This window comes from Salvelinus fontinalis, chromosome 13 (assembly GCF_029448725.1).
Source record: "Salvelinus fontinalis isolate EN_2023a chromosome 13, ASM2944872v1, whole genome shotgun sequence".
NCBI lineage: Eukaryota > Metazoa > Chordata > Actinopteri > Salmoniformes > Salmonidae > Salvelinus > Salvelinus fontinalis.
Window position 1 is genome coordinate 48,795,010 of NC_074677.1, and position 20,954 is coordinate 48,815,963.

General features: G+C 41.9%; 1 protein-coding gene across 3 annotated transcripts in view; it reads left to right on the forward strand.

Annotated features, from left to right (window-relative positions):
- LOC129868840 (protocadherin alpha-C2-like) overlaps nucleotides 1-10,743 on the forward strand; it is a 35,452-nt gene extending 24,709 nt beyond the window's left edge. For 2 of the 3 annotated variants that reach the window (XM_055943122.1, XM_055943121.1), the window contains exons 3-4: nucleotides 2,202-2,287; nucleotides 6,212-10,743. In XM_055943122.1, the coding sequence (XP_055799097.1) occupies nucleotides 2,202-2,287; nucleotides 6,212-6,519 (394 nt within the window). In that variant the 3' untranslated portion in view covers nucleotides 6,520-10,743. Of the gene's footprint in view, nucleotides 1-2,201; nucleotides 2,288-5,082; nucleotides 5,145-6,211 lie in introns of all 3 variants that reach the window. The other variant, XM_055943123.1, reaches the window with a different exon arrangement.
- Nucleotides 10,744-20,954: the final 10,211 nt, after the last annotated feature.

Here is a 20,954-nt window from a genome sequence, read left to right on the forward strand (position 1 = left end):
AACAAAAGTGACCTGTACCTGACAAGTATGAGTGGTTTAGGTTCATTTCCAATCCTTTGTGGACTACTTGTCAAGCAGCAGAAGCGTGCACTTTGCAGATATGCTGGTAGCTGATCATGTTTACTTTGCAAGCTACCGGTAGAAACTTTGTACAGTTGCTTAAACATAGTGATAAGTAGACCTAACCAACGTAGGCCTACCTAGCCAAGTAAAATAACATGATCCCCTGTTCAACATTGTTTTTACGAGTGTTTCATCATGGTTGCTTCTGAAAAATACGACAGGCTAAATTGGTTGATGGATCATGTCAAATTGGCTAGCCAAGCGTAGCTAGTTACAGATTACATCAATATGGCTAGTTAAAATGCTCACTTTCAGGGGATAAACTAGATGGCTATATTGAATGATGGACAAGTTGGCTAACTTTCAGGGGATAAACTAGATGGCTTTATTTGCTTGCCATCTATAGTGGTGATGACAGTAGTACGACTGACTTTACCAGGAAGAGGACTTGCCGATTTCAAGCTCTTTCCAAAAGCCTAATCTCTGATGAAGCAAGCTAAATGACACGTTGTTTGCTTAGATACATGCCAAATACATAGGTTACGCTCACGTATCTGTAAATACATGATCAATTGATGTTTACTGATCATGAAAAGCATGTTTTGCATGGAATAATCTGAAATGTGTAGTTCTGACTAGGCTCTTCAAGAGGTGATGATATTACAGCCAAATAGTTGTAACATTTATTTAACAATCCCTTGCAAACAGCAGATAGTTGTAAATGGTTTTAGCAGAGCTGAGGGTCTCATTGTCCTCGAGCAGACAAATTGAACACTATGAACCGTTTTGTGATGTTTTATTGATAACAACCTGTTCATGGGTTGCATGTTTCATCACAATATTGTTTTGAACGTTCATCAACAATAAGCGCTGATGAAGATTTAGTCCAAAGTGCATTACAATGGCTTGGAAATACAATGACATTCAAAAGGAGGCAAATAATTAGTAGGAAAACCTTGAGTCAAAGTTTTGATGTCACCAGATTGACTTTAGATGCAGTATAACGTTAGCTAGCTAACTAAGATTGATGAGAGGCCAACGGATTTTAGCTAGCTAACGTTATCATTGCTAGTTATTTTTGCCGAACTTTGCTAGCTAATGACAACATCACCATCTGTCTAAAGTAAATTTGACAACATGAAAATGCTGGCAAAGTTATTTCCTACTAATTATTTGACTACTTTAGCAATGTCATTGTATTCCCAGGCACTATAGTGTAATTTAGACAAAACAGTATTTAGCCTCCGTCCAGAATGACTGGGCTTATCACCACTTTAGGTCACCACTATGGCACAGTCGATAGAGGGAGGCTTGAGAACGTTCCTAACAATGGCATGACACGACCGAGTGACTGAAGTGCAACCTATGAATATGCTACCAACTCAGTCTTTTGTCAGTTTCCCTCCTGATGTCACAACTCAGATCTGAACATTCTGATTGGTGACATCACAATGGGCTAACAACTTAGTCCTTTGTCATAGTTTTCCCGTCAGATGTCATAATTCAGGACTGAATATTCAGATTAATGACATCACAAAGGGCTGCCAGTTAGGCTTGTATTCAAATATTTTACAGGGTGATGTCATAATTGGAGTTCAGGTCACAATTTATTTTGACCACCATTCTCTGAGTATGCATCACTTGAAGCATATGACTTACATTTTTGCATTAAAAGGAAAACTCCACCCAAAAACTATATTTTGGTATTTCTTTCATTAGTCCATTGTTGATATAGTCCCAAAATGTTTGCATGTCAGCAATCAAGTTTTCAAGATAGGGGCCAGATTTTTGTATGTTGAAAGAAACCTATCTTGAAAACTTGATTGCTCACATGCAAAACATTTTGGGACTAAATCAACAAGATAAAGGGAAATGGAAAGAGACAATACACTTTCAATATTAAACGGCACACAGTTGTCAAGGGTTTTAGGCAAATCAAATGCTCTGTACCTTATTGTATTTGAGTTTTCTAAACAACCTGGTGGGCCAGTACACACAGCTGGCTGCTTTTCAAAGGCTATGACCAAAGCTGGACTTTACTTTCAGCTCGGTAATGTGCAGATCCAGTATGTTGATACAACAGGGGATAATATTGATGTATCTAATGAGCATATGTGAATGTGTGTTTTGTGTTCCAGCTCGGTCCATATGGAGGAGTCGTCAGTGATGCAGGGAGCCCAGGGGATGCTGGTCCAGAACTGGCCCACAGTGTCCAGCGCTACAGGTGAGATGTGTTGGCCTGGGTGGGCGGGGGTCAAACGTACACCGTTTCTCTGCTGCCAGCTGGAGGCACTCTGCAGACACAGTGGTGTGAAATGACAGCAGATAAGTAGGAATACGGAAGGCAGATGGGAAACATGCAGGTGACCTTTTAGAATCCCCGCCAGAGGAATGTTAAGCATTAGCGCTGAGACTCCAGGGGCAGCATGCTTGAAAGACTAGATGAGGGCCAATGGCAGAGAGCGACACAATCTGCCAAAATAAAAGAGCCAATGAGAGGCATTCTCAAGATGGCCAAATGTGGGCTGTTGGCCAGACTTTGACAGGTGAAGTGAACTGCACAACTTGGTTGTGATGGAGTGTTGTTGGGAGCCGCCAGCTGAAAATAGCCAGTTGCGAGAACAATTTTGACAATTGCATCCAGTAAGGCATTTAATAGCCATTTATCCATTTACAGTATCTCACATGACAGAGAGCAAAAACAATCGCCTTTTAAGATTATTTTGGGAATCTGACTGAAATGAAAAGAGAAGGAGAGGGAAAAGTAGAAAGCAAGAGAGACAGAGAGGAACAACATGATCACAGTTGACTGGTAAGCTCCTGTGGTTAAGTTCGGAGGGTTTGTCAGAATGCCTGGGCGGTGGTTTGGTGTTCCTGTCAGCTGCCTGCCTCCTCTCTACTGCCAGCCAGCCCAGGCTGAGCCCAGGCTGAGCACTCATCCATTTACTGTCCAGTGACAGGAGTTAGAGCACAGGTGTAGGACTCTAGGGTGGGCGGTTGATCATCACTGTGACGGACTGAACTGTGTCTGTGTGTGTGTGTATATGTGTGTGTGTATGTGTGTGTATGTGTGTGCGTGCATACAGGAATTTAGAGGGGGAAAGAGAGTGAGAGTGAGTAGGGCGATTGAGAGGGGGAGAGAGGGGATCTAGCTATTGATTTGTTCTACCTGGCTGAAGTTTCTTTGCAGCGTATGGAAAACCTTGAGTCTATGGTCTGCCAGAGAATCCAATACTCAGTGGAGGCAGAGGACATGCAGAGTGTCCTGGAAGCTCATCAGGAGTGGCTCAGTGCAGAGAGGAATCTCATGCAGGGTTAGGAGGTTCTTAGTGCTACAGGCTAGGATGTTGCAGGGTCAGACTGTTTTCATAATAAGGGAAGTGAGTGCAGCCTTGTGGCTTAGACACATGATGCCATGTAGCACGATTGGCTTTGTTTCAAAATGTTGTATCAGGTAGGTTGAAGTGTAAAAGAAAGAATACATAGATTCAGTATATTACAACAGTGTTATATTGTAATACATATTGTACCTCGAATCGAGAGTATACTTCCTCACTGTGATTCATTTGAGTTACCTGCAGAGGGAGGGGGCACTGTTGGATGAAGACCAGACACAGAGGTAGATAGCGAGGGTGTTGAATAAGGCATGGCAAGACGGCCGCGATGTTTAGGGTGCTAGTGGAATTCTGAGTCATTTGGGAGAGGATGAAAGAGCCAGAACGATAAGAAGCATGGGAAAGGAAAGAGAGATATGGGGGGGGTTTGGAGAAAGAGAGAGGTTTAGGATTGGCAGGGCCCTGCGGCAGCGTTGTTGCTAGGGAACGCCATGTGACTTGTTGCTGGGTAACGCTGTCTAACTGAGAGATTGCTGCAGCACCACCACCCTCCATCAGCAGGGAGTGGGCGAAGGCCGTTTCCACAGCAACCATTCATACCCTGAATGGAGGATTTAGACGATGAGAGAGAAACAGAGAGGGAGGGGGAGAGAAATGGAGAGATGAGTAGAGAAGGATAGGTGTTAACAGAGGAAAGAGAGGGTAGTCGGAGATGGAGAGGAATGAAAATGGAGGTAGAAAAGGAAGAAGGATATACAGTACAGTGAGCTTTCAAGATGGAGAAAGATGTCTTCATGAGGAATGGTGCGACGCCACACACACACACAGAATATAATAGCATAGAAGAAGAATACACACACAACATGCAGCACGCACTCATATTCACAAACCTTAATCCAACGCCTGATCCATGAATTGGGTTGCATGTTTGTAGGCCGGAAAGAAGAAGAATGGGTTGAGAGTAACCCAGATTGGACCAGGGATAATGGACTTAGAATGTAGGACACTGAAACGAGGCTAGAACCACCCCAGACAGCTGGGTACCATGGCAACCTCCTTACGGAGAGCTATAGTAACCTGCTTACCAGCAACCACAGCGTGTGCCTTTCTAATATGATCTTTGCAGAGGGGGGAAATTGGCTATGATCAGGGAAGAGCTCCAAATAAGCCTCCATACCTTCAGCCTCCATAGACTTACAAAAGACTCTGCCACATCTTCGACAGGGTAACATTCTGCAAATTGAAACAACACTCTTATGTAGATTTGCAAGAGAGAGAGAGAGAGAGAGAGAGAGAGAGAGAGAGAGAGAGAGAGAGAGAGAGAGAGAGAGAGAGAATAGGTGTAGATCTGTTTGTTGGTCTCTTTCAGTAGGTGCGCATTAGATGAACACAGATCATTCTATGTACCCACGCTTGTACCCCTCCAGGTGCGATCTCAACTGGCCTGCTCTGAGAAAAGAATCAACACACTCAAAATGACGTTGATCAAGTCTAGGAGCAATACAGGCTACCCTCCACTAACATAATCACAGGGCTTGAGGAAAACAATGTACTTCAGGGGCAGTAATAGTGTTGTATTGTAATAACTGTGTCCTGAACTGATCAGCTTCCCCACACTGACCAGACACAGATGTTTCATTCAGTTTCTACTATGAAGTAAATGTTATGGCTGCATTCTTTTCAGTCAGATTGGCTCCATCAAGCCCTAGTGAAGCCAAAACGCTGAAGAACGTAAAGGACTGAAGCGTGAGTCAGAGTGGGTCTGTGTGTTGGTGCCATTTGATGTACTTTATATCTGAGCCCTCCTGTGTTGTTTGCATGCTACAGTCATCACACGCGCGGACACACACACTTGAATTAGGAACTCCAGTCATTTCACGATTATACTTACAAATGAAAAACAAACAGAATCTATTTTCAGGGCCTGAGTTTGATCTAAATTAAACACGGGAAAAAAGTAGGTCAGAGCCCAGAGAAGTTGGTGTGGGCTGAGAGCACTGTGTCTGCTGAGTACAGACAACATCACATCACTCTCTGTTTGTCCTTTTCCCCTTTTGTTTTATTTTTCTGCATCGTTCTTCACCTCAAGCGCTCCCTCCCTTCGCATGCCTTTCTGTCTCTTGCCTGCTGATTGTACTTACATCTCGTTCATATCTTCCATTATACTGTATCCTATATGATAGGAGAATTGTGTCTCACGTTCTCTTAGTACTGCAGTTCACCCTCTCCAGGCTCTTTTGGTCTTTCATTGTCTCATCCTCTCGCCCTGCTTCCCTCTCTCTCTCTCCCTCTCTCTCTCTGTCACATTCATGCTTGAATATTGTATGAGATTTCTCCCTCTCTCCACTACTGTGTCGAGTCCTTGTGAGAGTAGGATTAGGTTAGTGCTGGGTTTTCACACTTCCTGTCATCCTTACATGCTAATTCCCATCACATCACAGAGTTAAACATCCCTCTCTGCCCTTAAAGGTCTTTCTAGTCTACCCGTGTGTTCTCAGCAACACCACTGGCTGATAAAGTTCTACTCCCTGCAATCCGTTTCCCCCTCGTCAGTTTATCAGTGTGCCTCTGGCTCTAAATTAGACGTTTTGCTTATCTGTGCTGTATTACAGATGTGGTAATACTTTACCTCAGCCAGAAATAGGAAATTGGATAAGGCTCAATTGATGTGTGGTGGAATTTGCTGGTGTTTTCAGAATCTCACTGTGAGGATGAAAATAATGTTGACGAATATGATAAAGATGACATAGCTCATCCCTTTGTGTTTCTCTCTCCCTTCTTCTATCTCTGTCTCTTCTCTTCCTCTCTTGTAGATGGTGAGGGGGGCGAGCTGTCCCCTCCGGTTGGAGCTGGCATCGACAGTAACAGCTGGCACTTCCGTTACGGGCCTGGCCCAGGCTACGGCCCCCCTCAGGTTCTGAGGCCTGGAGAGATCCCCCCCGAAGCCTTCATCATCCCCGGCTCCCCCGCCATCATCTCTATCCGCCAGGGCCAGGGAGGAGAGGATGACAAGAGCGACTTCATCACCTTCGGCAAGAAGGAGGATCCCAAGAAGAAGAAAAAGAAGAAGAAGGACAAGAAAGACAAGAAAGACAAGGGGAAGGAGGATGTGGACGAGTAGAGGAGAAAGGGGAGATATTAAAACAGAGCTACCAACTAAAGTCCAAATAACAGATGCAAGACAAATATCCAAGTGTATATTTTAGAAGCAGGAGAGCCTCCCTGTGGTGTGTTTGCATAGTTAAGTCTGCCCAGCCATGTCCCCATTAGCAGAGGCCTATCTCTATTAAACAGCCAATTGTAGCCTCTGCCAGGTTGGCCCTCCGGGGCTTCCATACCTCTGGCTATTAAACAGGCTTCATACGGGATTTAATAGGCTGTCATTAGCCAGACATTTGCTGAAAGAAAATACTGTTTCTAATCAAACAAAAATTAATTTGATTAGAAGAACCTTTCTACAATGACGATTATTTACTCAACTTTCCCTGCCCCACTCTTTCATGTATAAAATGCCATATGCGAGAGAAACCTCACACACCATTTTAATGCCATTGCTATTACTAGTGTTACAGTCCTGCCAGCCACCTCCCCAAACTGGCCTGAATTGGGATGCTCTTCCCTGGCCCTTCTGGCCCCATGTTGGCATCTCTGTCTTTACTCTACCCCCTGTCTCCTCTGATCTCCTGAGTGGCGGGGGAGAGGAGGAGCTCAATCGGACAAAGAGTGAAACACAGGCTCTCTTCTCCAATAACATGGAGGCCTTGGGAAAAAAAAGGAATACACAATAGTTATTTTATACAAAATATAGAAAAGAGGAAGTGACCCAAACAAGACACCTGACATCTGTGTATGTAGTGTACGGTGAGCTGTGTGAGATTAGAATGGGTTGAGATTAGTGCTGGCCGAGATTGAAGGCTGGATTAGACTGCCCAGGTTATTTTCAGTGCGTGCTGAAGCCATGGTGTTTCATGCCTGGCACTATTGGCTCTGTTGGCAGCACAGGGCAGGGGCGAAATACCTGGCCCCCATCTCCTCACCTAGAACAGACAATAGGTCAGTGGGGCCTTGAACCCACAGTGTGCAACACGCAACCACAATAACTACCACACATACGCTCACACTAGACAGTCAGGGCTGCCATGCACACACCTCTCTGGATACTATAGATCTCTAACCCAGCCAAAAGGCTGAGGCATAGCAGTGGCCTCTTTGCTATGGATATGTAAAAAACTCAGCAAAAAAAGAAACGTCCTCTCACTGTCAACTGCGTTTATTTTCAGCAAACTTAACATGTGTAAATATTTGTATGAACATAAGATTCAACCACTGAGACATAAACTGAACAAGTTCCACAGACATGTGACTAACAGAAATGGAATAATGTGTCCCTGAACGAAGGGGGGGTCAGAATCAAAAGTAACAGTCAATATCTGGTGTGGCCAGCAGCTGCATTAAGTACTCCAGTGCATCTCCTCCTCATGGACTGCACCAGATTTGCCAGTTCTTGCTGTGAGATGTTACCCCATTCTTCCACCAAGGCACCTGCAAGTTCCCAGACATTTCTGGGGGGAATGGCCCTAGCCCTCACCCTCCGATCCAACAGGTCCCAGACGTGCTCAATGGGATTGAGATCTGGGCTCTTTGCTAGCCATGGCAGAACACTGACATTCCTGTCTTGCAGGAAATCACGCACAGAATAAGCAGTATGGCTGGTGGCATTGTCATGCTGGAGGGTCATGTCAGGATGAGCTTGCAGGAAGGGTACCACATGAGGGAGGAGGATGTCTTCCCTGTAACGCACAGCGTTGAGATTGCCTGCAATGACAACAAGCTCAGTCTGATGATGCTGTGACACACCACCCCAGACCATGACGAACCCTCCACCTCCAAATCGATCCCGTTCCAGAGTACAAGCCTCGGTGTAACGCTCATTCCTTCGACGATAAACGCAAATCCGACCATCACCCCTGGTGAGACAAAACCGCAATTCATCAGCGAAGAACACTTTTTGCCAGTCCTGTCTGGATCAGCGACGTTGGGTTTGTGCCCATAGGCGACGTTGTTGCCGGTGATGTCTGGTGAGGACCTGCCTTACAACAGGCCTACAAGCCCTCAGTCCAGCCTCTCTCAGCCTATTGCGGACAGTCTGAGCACTGATGGAGGGATTGTGCGTTCCTGATGTAACTCGGACAGTTGTTGTTGCCATCCTATACCTGTCCCGCAGGTGTGATGTTCGGATGTCCCAATCCTGTGCAGGTGTTGTTACTCATGGTCTGCCACTGCGAAGACGATCAGCTGTCCGTCCTGTCTCCCTGTAGCACTGTCTTAGGCGTCTCACAGTACGGACATTGCAATTTATTGCCCTGACCACATCTGCAGTCCTCATGCCTCCTTGCAGCATGCCTAAGGCACGTTCACACAGATGAGCAGGGATCCTGGGCATCTTTCTTTTGGTGTATTTCAGAGTCAGTAGAAAGGCCTCTTTAGTGTCCTAAGTTTTCATAACTGTGACCTTAATTGCCTACCGTCTGTAAGCTGTTAGTGTCTTAATGACCGTTCCACAGGTACGTGTTCATTAATTGTTTATGGTTCATTGAACAAGCATGGGAAACAGTGTTTCAACCCTTTACAATGAAGATCTGTGAAGTTGTTTGGAATTTTATGAATTATCTATGAAAGACAGGGTCCTGAAAAAGGGCAGTTTCTTTTTTTGCTGAGTTTAAATGGCAGGAACGTTGCTTGTTGCTTCATTTCTGTTCAAGTCTGATCCCCCAGCTTCAGTCATTGAATGTTCAATAGTCAATGTTCAATAATTCTTCAAGCCCCGCCCCCTTACCTTGCCGGCATTGGTGCTTGTAGGATTTGCTCGCACGTCTCCTCTGTTAACCCCTCTATCGTTACTCCTCCTTCCTCTGATCACCATGTCCAGGAGCCCTCTTAACTTCAGATGACGTGTTCCTCCTTAAACACAGCAACAGTGTTATACTGTATAAGACACACACACACACACACACACACACACACACACACACACACACACACACACACACACACACACACACACACTACGTTTTTGTTAGCTTTAACCAAGCCTTGGTACTGAAATAACAAAGGTTCCTATCACTCCTACAGAATTCTAGTTCATTTTGGGGACAAGTTGCCTTCCATTCCACTAGTTACACACAGGGTAGTGGGGGATACAGGGTACTTCATGGACTGGCTTCCTTCTGTCCAGATGGAGAGAAAAAGAGGGATGGAAGAAGGTAGAGGGAAGGATAGAGAAGTGGAATTGTTGTGATGGGCAGTCCAGTCCACAGACATACCCCAGAGAGCTTAGTTGCTGTGTTAAACTCTTTACTCATATTCTAATGAAAATGAAGCATCAGCAGCACTGGGGGGGATCTTCACTAGAAGCGAGCATCCCCAAGATGAACTCAAGATGTGCAGGGGCTAATTGCACAACATCTCCTACTCAGCTCTCTGTTTCCTCTTCCTGGCTGCTATCTGACCAATCAGAAGGACAGAGGGGTGATGCTAGCGCTGCTATTGGACTGAATCCCCCCATATTATACACATGCTCCCCCTTCAGGTGTGAATCATTGCTGTCAGATCACTAAGGGGCTTTTTGCATGTTATAAGCAGAGGAAACAGATTCTATATATAGATCTATATTGATAGATACGTCTTTTCTTTTTCTTCAACCATTTATCTCAAACTCAGAGACATTAATATTGCCTCTGGTGAAATATACATACTCACTCGCAAATACACACACATGAACACACAAACAGTACATACACACATAATATATATTCATAGACAAATCATACAGGAATCACTTTTGTATCCTGTTGAAATGAAATAAAAATACCTTCTAAATATACGTAATGCTGTAGTGTTATGCTGTAAAATGCAATTTTTTGTTTATGCCCTTAGGATTTCTGAAGATTACGAAATCAATCCTTTAAGCTATGAAATGATCATCAAACAACCACTGTACCGAATCATTTCTTCACCTTCGATATCTATCCCGAACCGCCTTTAAAAAAAAAAACATTCAAATTGAAGGAAAACAAACTCTAAGAAAGAAAATGGTCAAAAAAATCTGAAAAACGTTACGTACTCTCTGCTTGTGTGTAGTGAATGTTTCCTCAGACATCTGGTGCCCGAATGGCACGAATCAGTCGACTGCGAAAGTGCAGATCTGTTAATAGCTTTTTTGTACACCTGCTCATCAGTGTAACAGTGATATAGTGATTTTTCTTTTTTTATTATTTGATGGATATGGTAACGTGTTTTGTTTATAAATCACAAATAAAATGTTATTTCTTAAATATCGGGAAAAGTTGTCCTTGGCCTTAATTTAAACTAAGAATTAGGGATCCAGCAGCCATATTAGATTGGATTATATCATGGCTTATAATTTTTTTAAATAAATGTAAGAATATCTTGTTCGGAGGATACATTGGTATGGGTGTTTTTATTCTCCAAACACTGGCTTCGAAGGCATTATCACTTTTATACAACGGCTTACCAACATATTCAAATAATGGTTGACATATTTTCATTAAAAATGTTATTTTGATTAATTTATTCATACTATTTCATCCAAGATATAGTCCCGACACAGATCTAAGGTTGTTACCCAAGCCGGCTGGTCGTTCTATCGGTTCGGTTGTCCAAAGACGCCACCCAGTCGTTCAGTCTTTTTGTTCTGTATCTATGGACACGACCCAGTCGTTCTTTCTAAATGTTCCATTGACATACTGGCTGGCAACATTCTTATCCCTTGCTTGCTAGCTAGCCAACTACTTACAGCCACGTCAAACAGTGAAGCTATAATAACAACAGTAGCTGCATATGCATTTGTTTAAGCTGTTTTCTAGTAACATTTATTTGGATACATCCATAACAATGAGCTAATGAGGAGCGATTTCACCTGGTATAGAAAATGTGCTCTCTCCTCAGGACACTGTTTTTCAGAGGAGCTAGTCAACAACACAGCTAACACAACCACATCAGTACTATAGGACAGCTGGAGATCGAATTTGAATATTGAAACAATGTTGCAAATGTCGGAGAGACAGACAGTAAGGTTTATACACCCACCCATTGTATAAATCAATTCAAATTCTCTTGATGCATTTTTCTGGTTAAGCTAAATCAACTCAAAACAAGTAAATGCCTTTTCTTGGTGAGTGGGATCAACTCAAAACAAGACGTTTTAACAAAAATATCCAGGTGAAGTGAAGGCCAAAATAGTTTCAATTGACAAAAGAAGATCCAAAGTACTGTAGCAACCTAACGGCTACAAAAGACTGCAGAAAGAATAGACTGGAGAAAGAATAGACTGCAGAAAGAAAAGACAGCAGAAAGAAAAGACTGCAGAAAGAAAAGACAGCAGAAATAATAGACTGCAGAAATAATAGACTGCAGAAAGAATAGACTGCAGAAAGAAAAGACTGGAGAAAGAAAAGACTGGAGAAAGAAAAGACTGGAGAAAGAATAGACTGGAGAAAGAATAGACTGCAGAAAGAATAGACTGCAGAAAGAAAAGACTGCAGAAAGAAAAGACTGGAGAAAGAATAGACTGCAGAAATAATAGACTGCAGAAAGAAAAGACTGGAGAAAGAATAGACTGCAGAAAGAAAAGACTGGAGAAATAATAGACTGCAGAAAGAAAAGACTGGAGAAAGAAAAGACTGCAGAAATAATAGACTGCAGAAATAATAGACTGGAGAAATAATAGACTGCAGAAAGAAAATACTGGAGAAAGAAAAGACTGCAGAAATAATAGACTGCAGAAATAATAGACTGGAGAAATAATAGACTGCAGAAAGAAAATACTGGAGAAAGAAAAGACTGCAGAAATAATAGACTGCAGAAATAATAGACTGCAGAAAGAAAAGGCTGGAGAAAGAAAAGACTGGAGAAATAATAGACTGCAGAAAGAATAGACTGCAGAAAGAAAAGACTGGAGAAAGAAAAGACTGGAGAAAGAAAAGACTGCAGAAAGAAAAGACTGGAGAAAGAATAGACTGCAGAAATAATAGACTGGAGAAAGAAAAGTGCAAAAAGAAAAGACTGCAGAAAGAATAGACTGCAGAAATAATAGACTGGAGAAAGAAAAGACTGGAGAAAGAATAGACTGCAGAAAGAAAAGACTGCAGAAAGAAAAGACTGGAGAAAGAAAAGACTGCAGAAAGAAAAGACTGCAGAAAGAAAAGACTGGAGAAAGAAAAGACTGCAGAAATAATAGACTGCAGAAAGAAAAGACTGCAGAAAGAAAAGACTGCAGAAAGAATAGACTGGAGAAAGAATAGACTGCAGAAATAATAGACTGCAGAAAGAAAATACTGCAGAAAGAATAGACTGGAGAAAGAAAAGACTGCAGAAAGAATAGACTGGAGAAAGAATAGACTGCAGAAATAATAGACTGCAGAAAGAAAAGACTGGAGAAAGAATAGACTGCAGAAAGAAAAGACTGCAGAAAGAAAAGACTGGAGAAAGAAAAGACTGCAGAAATAATAGACTGCAGAAAGAAAAGACTGCAGAAAGAAAAGACTGCAGAAAGAATAGACTGGAGAAAGAATAGACTGCAGAAATAATAGACTGCAGAAAGAAAAGACTGGAGAAAGAAAAGACCGGAGAAAGAATAGACTGCAGAAAGAAAAGACTGCAGAAAGAAAAGACTGGAGAAAGAATAGACTGCAGAAAGAAAAGACTGTAGAAAGAGTAGACTGCAGAAATAATAGACTGCAGAAAGAATAGACTGGAGAAATAATAGACTGCAGAAAGAATAGACTGCAGAAAGAAAAGACTGTAGAAAGAGTAGACTGCAGAAATAATAGACTGCAGAAAGAATAGACTGGAGAAATAATAGACTGCAGAAAGAAAATACTGGAGAAAGAAAAGACGGAAGAAAGAAAAGACTGGAGAAAGAAAAGACTGGAGAAAGAATAGACTGCAGAAAGAAAAGACTGCAGAAAAAAAAGACTGCAGAAAGAATAGACTGCAGAAATAATAGACTGGAGAAAGAATAGACTGGAGAAAGAATAGACTGGAGAAAGAATAGACTGGAGAAAGAATAGACTGCAGAAAGAATAGACTGCAGAAATAATAGACTGCAGAAATAATAGACTGCAGAAAGAAAAGACTGCAGAAAGAATATACTGGAGAAAGAATAGACTGGAGAAAGAATAGACTGTAGAAAGAAAAGTGCAGAAAGAAAAGACTGGAGAAAGGAAAGACAGCAGAAAGAATAGACTGGAGAAATAATAGACTGCAGAAAGAAAATACTGGAGAAAGAAAAGACGGAAGAAAGAAAAGACTGGAGAAAGAAAAGACTGGAGAAAGAATAGACTGCAGAAAGAAAAGACTGCAGAAAAAAAAGACTGCAGAAAGAATAGACTGCAGAAATAATAGACTGGAGAAAGAATAGACTGGAGAAAGAATAGACTGGAGAAAGAATAGACTGGAGAAAGAATAGACTGCAGAAAGAATAGACTGCAGAAAGAATAGACTGCAGAAATAATAGACTGCAGAAAGAAAAGACTGCAGAAAGAATATACTGGAGAAAGAATAGACTGGAGAAAGAATAGACTGTAGAAAGAAAAGTGCAGAAAGAAAAGACTGGAGAAAGAAAAGACAGCAGAAAGAATAGACTGCAGAAAGAAAAGACTGCAGAAAGAAAAGACTGCAGAAAGAATAGACTGGAGAAAGAATAAACTGCAGAAATAATAGACTGCAGAAAGAAAAGACTGGAGAAAGAAAAGACCGGAGAAAGAATAGACTGCAGAAAGAAAAGACTGCAGAAAGAAAAGACTGGAGAAAGAATAGACTGCAGAAAGAAAAGACTGCAGAAAGAAAAGACTGCAGAAAGAAAAGACTGTAGAAAGAGTAGACTGCAGAAAGAATAGACTGGAGAAATAATAGACTGCAGAAAGAAAATACTGGAGAAAGAAAAGACGGAAGAAAGAAAAGACTGGAGAAAGAAAAGACTGGAGAAAGAATAGACTGCAGAAAGAAAAGACTGCAGAAAAAAAAGACTGCAGAAAGAAAAGACTGCAGAAAGAAAAGACTGGAGAAATAATAGACTGCAGAAAGAAAAGACCGGAGAAAGAAAAGACTGCAGAAAGAATAGACTGCAGAAAGAATAGACTGCAGAAAGAAAAGACCGGAGAAAGAAAAGACTGCAGAAAGAATAGACTGGAGAAAGAATAGACTGCAGAAAGAATAGACTGCAGAAAGAAAAGACCGCAGAACGAATAGACTGCAGAAAGAATATACTGGAGAAAGAATAGACTGCAGAAAGAATAGACTGCAGAAAGAAAAGACCGCAGAAAGAATAGACTGCAGAAATAATAGACTGCAGAAAGAGCCACACAAAGACCTCTGAGTCCAATACCTGACAGCTAAAGCAACAGCACACTATACAGAACCAGCCCTCTCAACTAACAAGAGCAAATTACTTAACAAAGTTGAATCAGAATAATGGTCACATGGTCCTGTGGACCTAAACTACTGTTCAAAGGTTTGGGGTAACTTAGAAATTTCCTTGTTTTTCTTTGCAGCTCTGCCTAGAAGGCCAACATCCCGGAATCGTCTCTTCACTGTTAATGTTGAGACTGGTGTTATGTGGGTACTATTTAATGAAGCTGCCAGTTGAAGATTTGTGAGGCGTCTGTTTCTCAAACTAGACACTCTAATGTACTTTTCCTCTTGCTCAGTTGTGCACCGGGGCCTCCAACTTCTCTTTCTATTCTGGTTAGAGACTGTCACGTCTGCTCCCGCTCTTCCCTCCCCCTGGCACTTGAGGGCGCCAGATTGCCTTGCATCACGCACTCCTGCCATCCATCACGCTCACCTGCCTTCCCTCATCACGCGCATCAGCGTTATTGGACAAACCTGGACTCACTTATCACCTGTTTATTTCCTCCCCTATATTTGTCAGTTCCTCAGCTCGGTTCCCCGCTGCTGCATTGATTGTCTATGTTTTCTGTTTGCTGACGTTGTTCCTGTTTCGTTTTATGTCCGTTATTTATTAAATGTGACTCCCCGTACCTGCTTCGTCTCTCCAGCGTCAACTTATGTGACAGAGCCAGTTTGTGCTGTTCTGTGAAGGGAGTAGTACACAGCATTGTACGAGATCTTCAATTTCTTGACAATTTCTCGCATGGAATAGCCTTCATTTCACAGAACAAGAATAGACTGACGAGTTTCAGAAGAAAGTACTTTGTTTCTGGCCATTTTGAGCCTGTAATCAAACCCACAAATGCTGATGCTCCAGATACTCAAATAGTCTAAAGAAGGCCAGTTTTATCGCTTCTTTAATTAGCACAACTGTTTTCAGCTGTGCAACATAATTGCAAAAGGGTTTTCTAATGATAAATTAGCCTTTTAAAATGATACACTTGGATTAGCTAACACAATGTGCCGTTGGAATGCAGGAGTGATGGTAGCCGATAATAGGCTTCTGTACGCCGATGTAGAAATTCCATAAAAAATCTGCCATTTCCAACTACAATAGTCATACACAACATTAACAATGTCTATACTGTATTTCTGGTCAATTTCATGTTATTTTAATGGACAATTTTTTTGTTGCTTTTCTTTCAAAAACAAGAACATTTCTAAGTGACCCCGAACTTTTGAACGGTCGTGTACATTTTAGGTTTTCCCCTAGCATTACACACCTGATTCCACTAATCATCATCAAACATTTGATTCGTGGAATCAGGTGTATAGTGCTAGGGGCAGTCCTGACCAGGCCTGCAGATAAGATCGAGCGAGAGGCCCAGAACCAAAAAGGACTCTCAGCTGGGTTAGATAACACATCACATTGAGTTATTTATTTTTTTACTGGCAGGAGACAGCTCTCTGATAAACTATACATCTGTACTGGCTGACATGGCTCTCCTTGTCAGAACGAGAAGAACTTAATTCAAATCCTTGTCTGGCTCATTTCAGTCATTTAAGCAAATGGATAAACCACTGCATGTCTCATCTTACTCTCTCCTGATTAAAAAGACTCATGAACCATCACAGCACACAGAAATCCCCAGTAAACCTTGGGCAACATTGCCCCTCACCATCATGACATAAAGTGCCCTTGTGTGAGTACTGTGTATGGCAGAAATATTCCTGATGAATCCAGAGGAGTGATGGAGTTTATTCAGAAGGCCTTGTGTTGCCAGTCCCAGTGCTCCTCTGGCTCTTGAAAGCAGTGTTTCGCTCTGCTCTTGCTCTGTAGACCTGTACTGCAGTCTGAGTGGAGCTGGCAAGACTTCAAGGGCCCAAATAGAGGGAGAGAGAGAATTCACATCTCCTACACATCCTTTGCGTGATATAGGGGATGGTTTCCATGGATACGCAGGAACGACGTCTCCTTTTATTCTGGGTATCGACGATGACATTAAGTGTTAGAATGTGATTGACAGAGACATAGCATACAGACAGACACTATTGAATAAGCACCAGGACGAAGATCTGTCCCGTGTCATCAGGGCATCAGTGTCAGCTCTTATTTGTTCAAAGATATGATACCATTTTCATCACAATGGCAACCTAGTCAATAAAAACACTTACTTAGTCAAGAAGAAGAGGAGAATAGACTGTGATAACATAAGGTCAGAAAGGTAAGAAGAGGACATTTCATTATAGGGGTCATATAAAGGGTCTGGATTGAAGGAGACAGTCTGACTGTTGGCCGGGGTAAAGTGTTTACCAGGGCCTGAATGAGCTGAAGCAGTGCCGCTATTTCTGCCTCTTCCCCCTGGGCTTGCCTGGATGAATACCCTGCCATGCTGTCTGGGAGTAAAATCATTCACAGGCTGCTTCACTCATACAGGCTGCTTGGGGAAACTGGGGAAATCACTCACAAAGGACAGCACCAAGCGTGTGTCCCACAGTGGGGAATTGCAAAAAATACATATACAGTCTACAACATCAATATGTTGTTGTGCAGTGTTTTGGGATTTAGCCATGCCATTACTGTTAGTGTTTTGGGATTTAGCCATACCATTACTGTTAGTGTTTGGGGATTTAGCCATACCATTACTGTTAGTCTTTTGGGTTTTAGCCATACCATTACGGTTAGTGTTTTGGGGTTTAGCCATGCCATTACTGTTAGTGTTTTGGGATTTAGCCATACCATTACTGTTAGTGTTTTGGGATTTAGCCATACCATGACTGTTAGTGTTTTGAGCAAACATCGCTACACTCAGAAATTTAGATTTCAAATTATATAAAAATAAAACTGACAGACTTGATAACAATGATTTTTTTCAACTGTGTGAATGTGTGTTTGTGTGTGTGTCTGCTTCTTTGTTCTACGATAATTAGTATAATGTATCCCTGGAACATTGTATTATCATGCGTATAAACATTCATGTTACTCTGGTTGAGCCCCAGGCTGGCTGTGTGGTAATTGGAGACGCAGGACGGAGACTGATATTGACCTCTCACAACCCCGCTGACTCAATTCCAAGGGCAAATTCATCAGATCCAAGAGGCCAGTGTCACCGTAAGGCCATTTCTAACGCACCACCACACATGCCAGCTGTTTGTACTTGAACACACACACACAAGATACCTAAAGTTGCCTGTTTTAAGGGAAGAGAGCCTCCTTTAAAACAGACCAATTCAGGTATCTGGAAGTATATGACTGATGGAGAAGTTAAAGCATCCAGTGCCTCCTGCTGGTATGCCAACGCAGATGAGGAGGATGGAGTTCTGGGTGACATTCAGTCAAATTAGCTGCATTAGCCTTTTATCTGTCAATCGGTCTGTCCATATGGGGGAGAGAGAGGACAGGAGAGGAGCCCTCAATGGAATGGAATGATGCTCATCAAAGACATCAGCACTGAAGTCAGTGACTGGTAAGGTGTCAGGGGAGTTTTTTGAAACACTCCATCATCAACGTCGGATTTGCAGTCAATTAGCTGCTGTAATACAGTGGAAATGTGGCAGAGAGTGTCTGTGCTCACTAACAAGCTGAAATGAGATGACATGCAACCTCATGTATCACGCAATTGGGAGTGTTAACTGTCAGTGCTGATGATTCCGTGTGTTTGTGTTTCAGATCTGGGTTCAAATGCATGTGTATTTGAGTATCTGGTGTTTAAAATACTTTTTTCTGTGTATTTGAGTCCAAAACAAGTACTTTTATTGTAGTATTTGAATGGTTATTTGTAAAAAATAAAACGTCTACCCAATTGTATTTGAGAGTATTTTCGAATACTTATTTCAAATACTATTTTCAAATACCTGGGTTAAATGCATGGGAGTGTATATGAGTCAGTGTATTCAAATATAAACATTTAAACTACTTATTTTCAAATGAAATACATCTGAATATGTGTGTGTGTGTGTGTGTGCGTGCGTGTGTGTGTGTGCGTGCGTGCGTATGTGCGTGTGTGTGCACATAATGTGCAACAGACTGAAAAAGAGAGAGGTGTTTATTTTTTGGGCTATTTCCTACTACTGTACTGTATATGCATCAACCCAAATTGTTTTTTCAACAGCATTTCATCACTTAGCATAAGCACGCCAGAACTATTACTCTAAACAAACAATACCTTTAGAGTAGTCTTCTCACAGCCCGGCCTACCTTCGGATAGACAAAAACAAATGCTCCTAGAATGCAGCGTCAGGTGGAACCTTTCTCAAGGCGCGGTCAACAGCGCCACGTTGCACTCCAAGCAGGAATACCTTGCCTGAATGTCAGGTGAGCATGTAAAGCTTTGTTTGATATAGTTTTATGGTTGTATATTGGCTCATGCAAACCTAGTCATAAAAAATATTATTTATTAACGGTAATCGTTCGTGTCGTCTAATTTTGCTCAGCGGATGTAGTCGAATTAGTAGCTAGCTAGAATGTTTCGGGCTTACAAACAGCAAACAAAAGTTTCGTCCATAGTATCGCAGTGACCTTTTTATGAGCGTGACTAACGACTCTGTCACTCAAGCTTCCTATTGTGGCACAGTCCTTTGTAGAATATATGCTGGGCTTCGCACCAAAAGGTTGATGGTTCGAGCCGCACTCCCTGCCTGTTTTTTGACAACATGAAATGTACATCTTCTAATCTAGGCCAATAAAACAACATCAAAATTACAAAACAAAGTTAGCTGCTGTTAGCCCAGTATTTCAGCTGCTGCATTCACCAAAACATGCATAGGATGTAGTGATGGGTTACTCACAGTAATGGTTTGTCTGTAGATTGATTTGTGTTTTCTTTACTGTGTCAACTCACCATGGCAGCTCAACCAAGACAGAATTTCGATTCAATAAATTCAGGAAAAGTTACTCTTCAGACCAGTTGTGTTATGACCATCGAAGGACATGCTTTATTTACATGAGTGTTGTAAATAGCGGTGCTCTGACTCCATAATATAGGTGTCAATGAAGAATCAACTGCATTTCAACTCTGATTTTGTGTTGCGTTAATTAAAGATGCATTACAATGTGTTGCTTTGTCACATTTTGGTGTTAACGTGGTCGTCTACTCATCTCATTAGGAATAGTAGGCTATCTTACATAAGTCTGCAAATGCGATGATGCATGGAATGCTTTATTATAAAGATTGATTTTTATGGTGAAAATTTGCTTCCCCAAACTTGAAACTCTTCTGTCTAACTATCTTAGCTGGCATGCCTAGAAAAGCAAGCATTAACCAAATATATGGAATTAGACTCGGCTTCCTTTCAATATTTTTCACAGATATTTGCAGAGATGCAGAGAAGCATATTTATTTATTTTGCCGCCAGTGTGTGTGTGTGTGTGTGTGTGTGCGTGTGTGTGTGTGTGTGTGTGTGTGTGTCAGTCACCAGATCTCAACCCAATTGAACACTTATTCTGGAGCAGCGCCTGAGACAGTTTTTTCCTCTACCATCAACGAAAAAACTAAATATGTAATTTATTGTGGAAGAATGATGTCACATCACTTCAATAGAGTTCCAGACACTTGTATAATCTGTTCCAAGGTGAATTGAAGCTGTTCTGGCTCCTGGTGGTCCAACGCCTTATTAAGACACTTTATGATGGGGTTTCCTTTATTTGGGCAGTTAACTGTATGTGGCAGTGATGCGACTGCAGATAGCTTCTGGCTAACTTCTTTATGAGATGGATTGTACAACCTGCATATCTTGATCAAATTAGATCTGAACATAGAGCTGGGGATTAGAACACATGCAGCAGTAAGGAATTGTGTTGATTTAAGAAACCATGCTTTCATGTTGTGCTGATGCTGTTGTGGTTGATGTAAATCTTTTCTATGTGGTTCTGTTGTTGTTGAAAATGTCACTGCCCACTGTGTGTATTTGTCAAACATTCCTTTCCCTTTATCTGGCGTTTGCTCTGCTGTCCATGGTGCTGAAATAGTTCTCCCTCTGCTGCACTGTGAGCGGAGTCTTATCTGACGGGCTGTTTGCTGTTAGAAGCTACGGCTAGGGCAAACTAATCTAAGTAATCTACGAATTAGTGGTCCGGTGTCTTCTATTAAAACTTCAGATTGTAAAATGCACTCAAACATAATGGAGTAGGCCTTTCTAACGTAT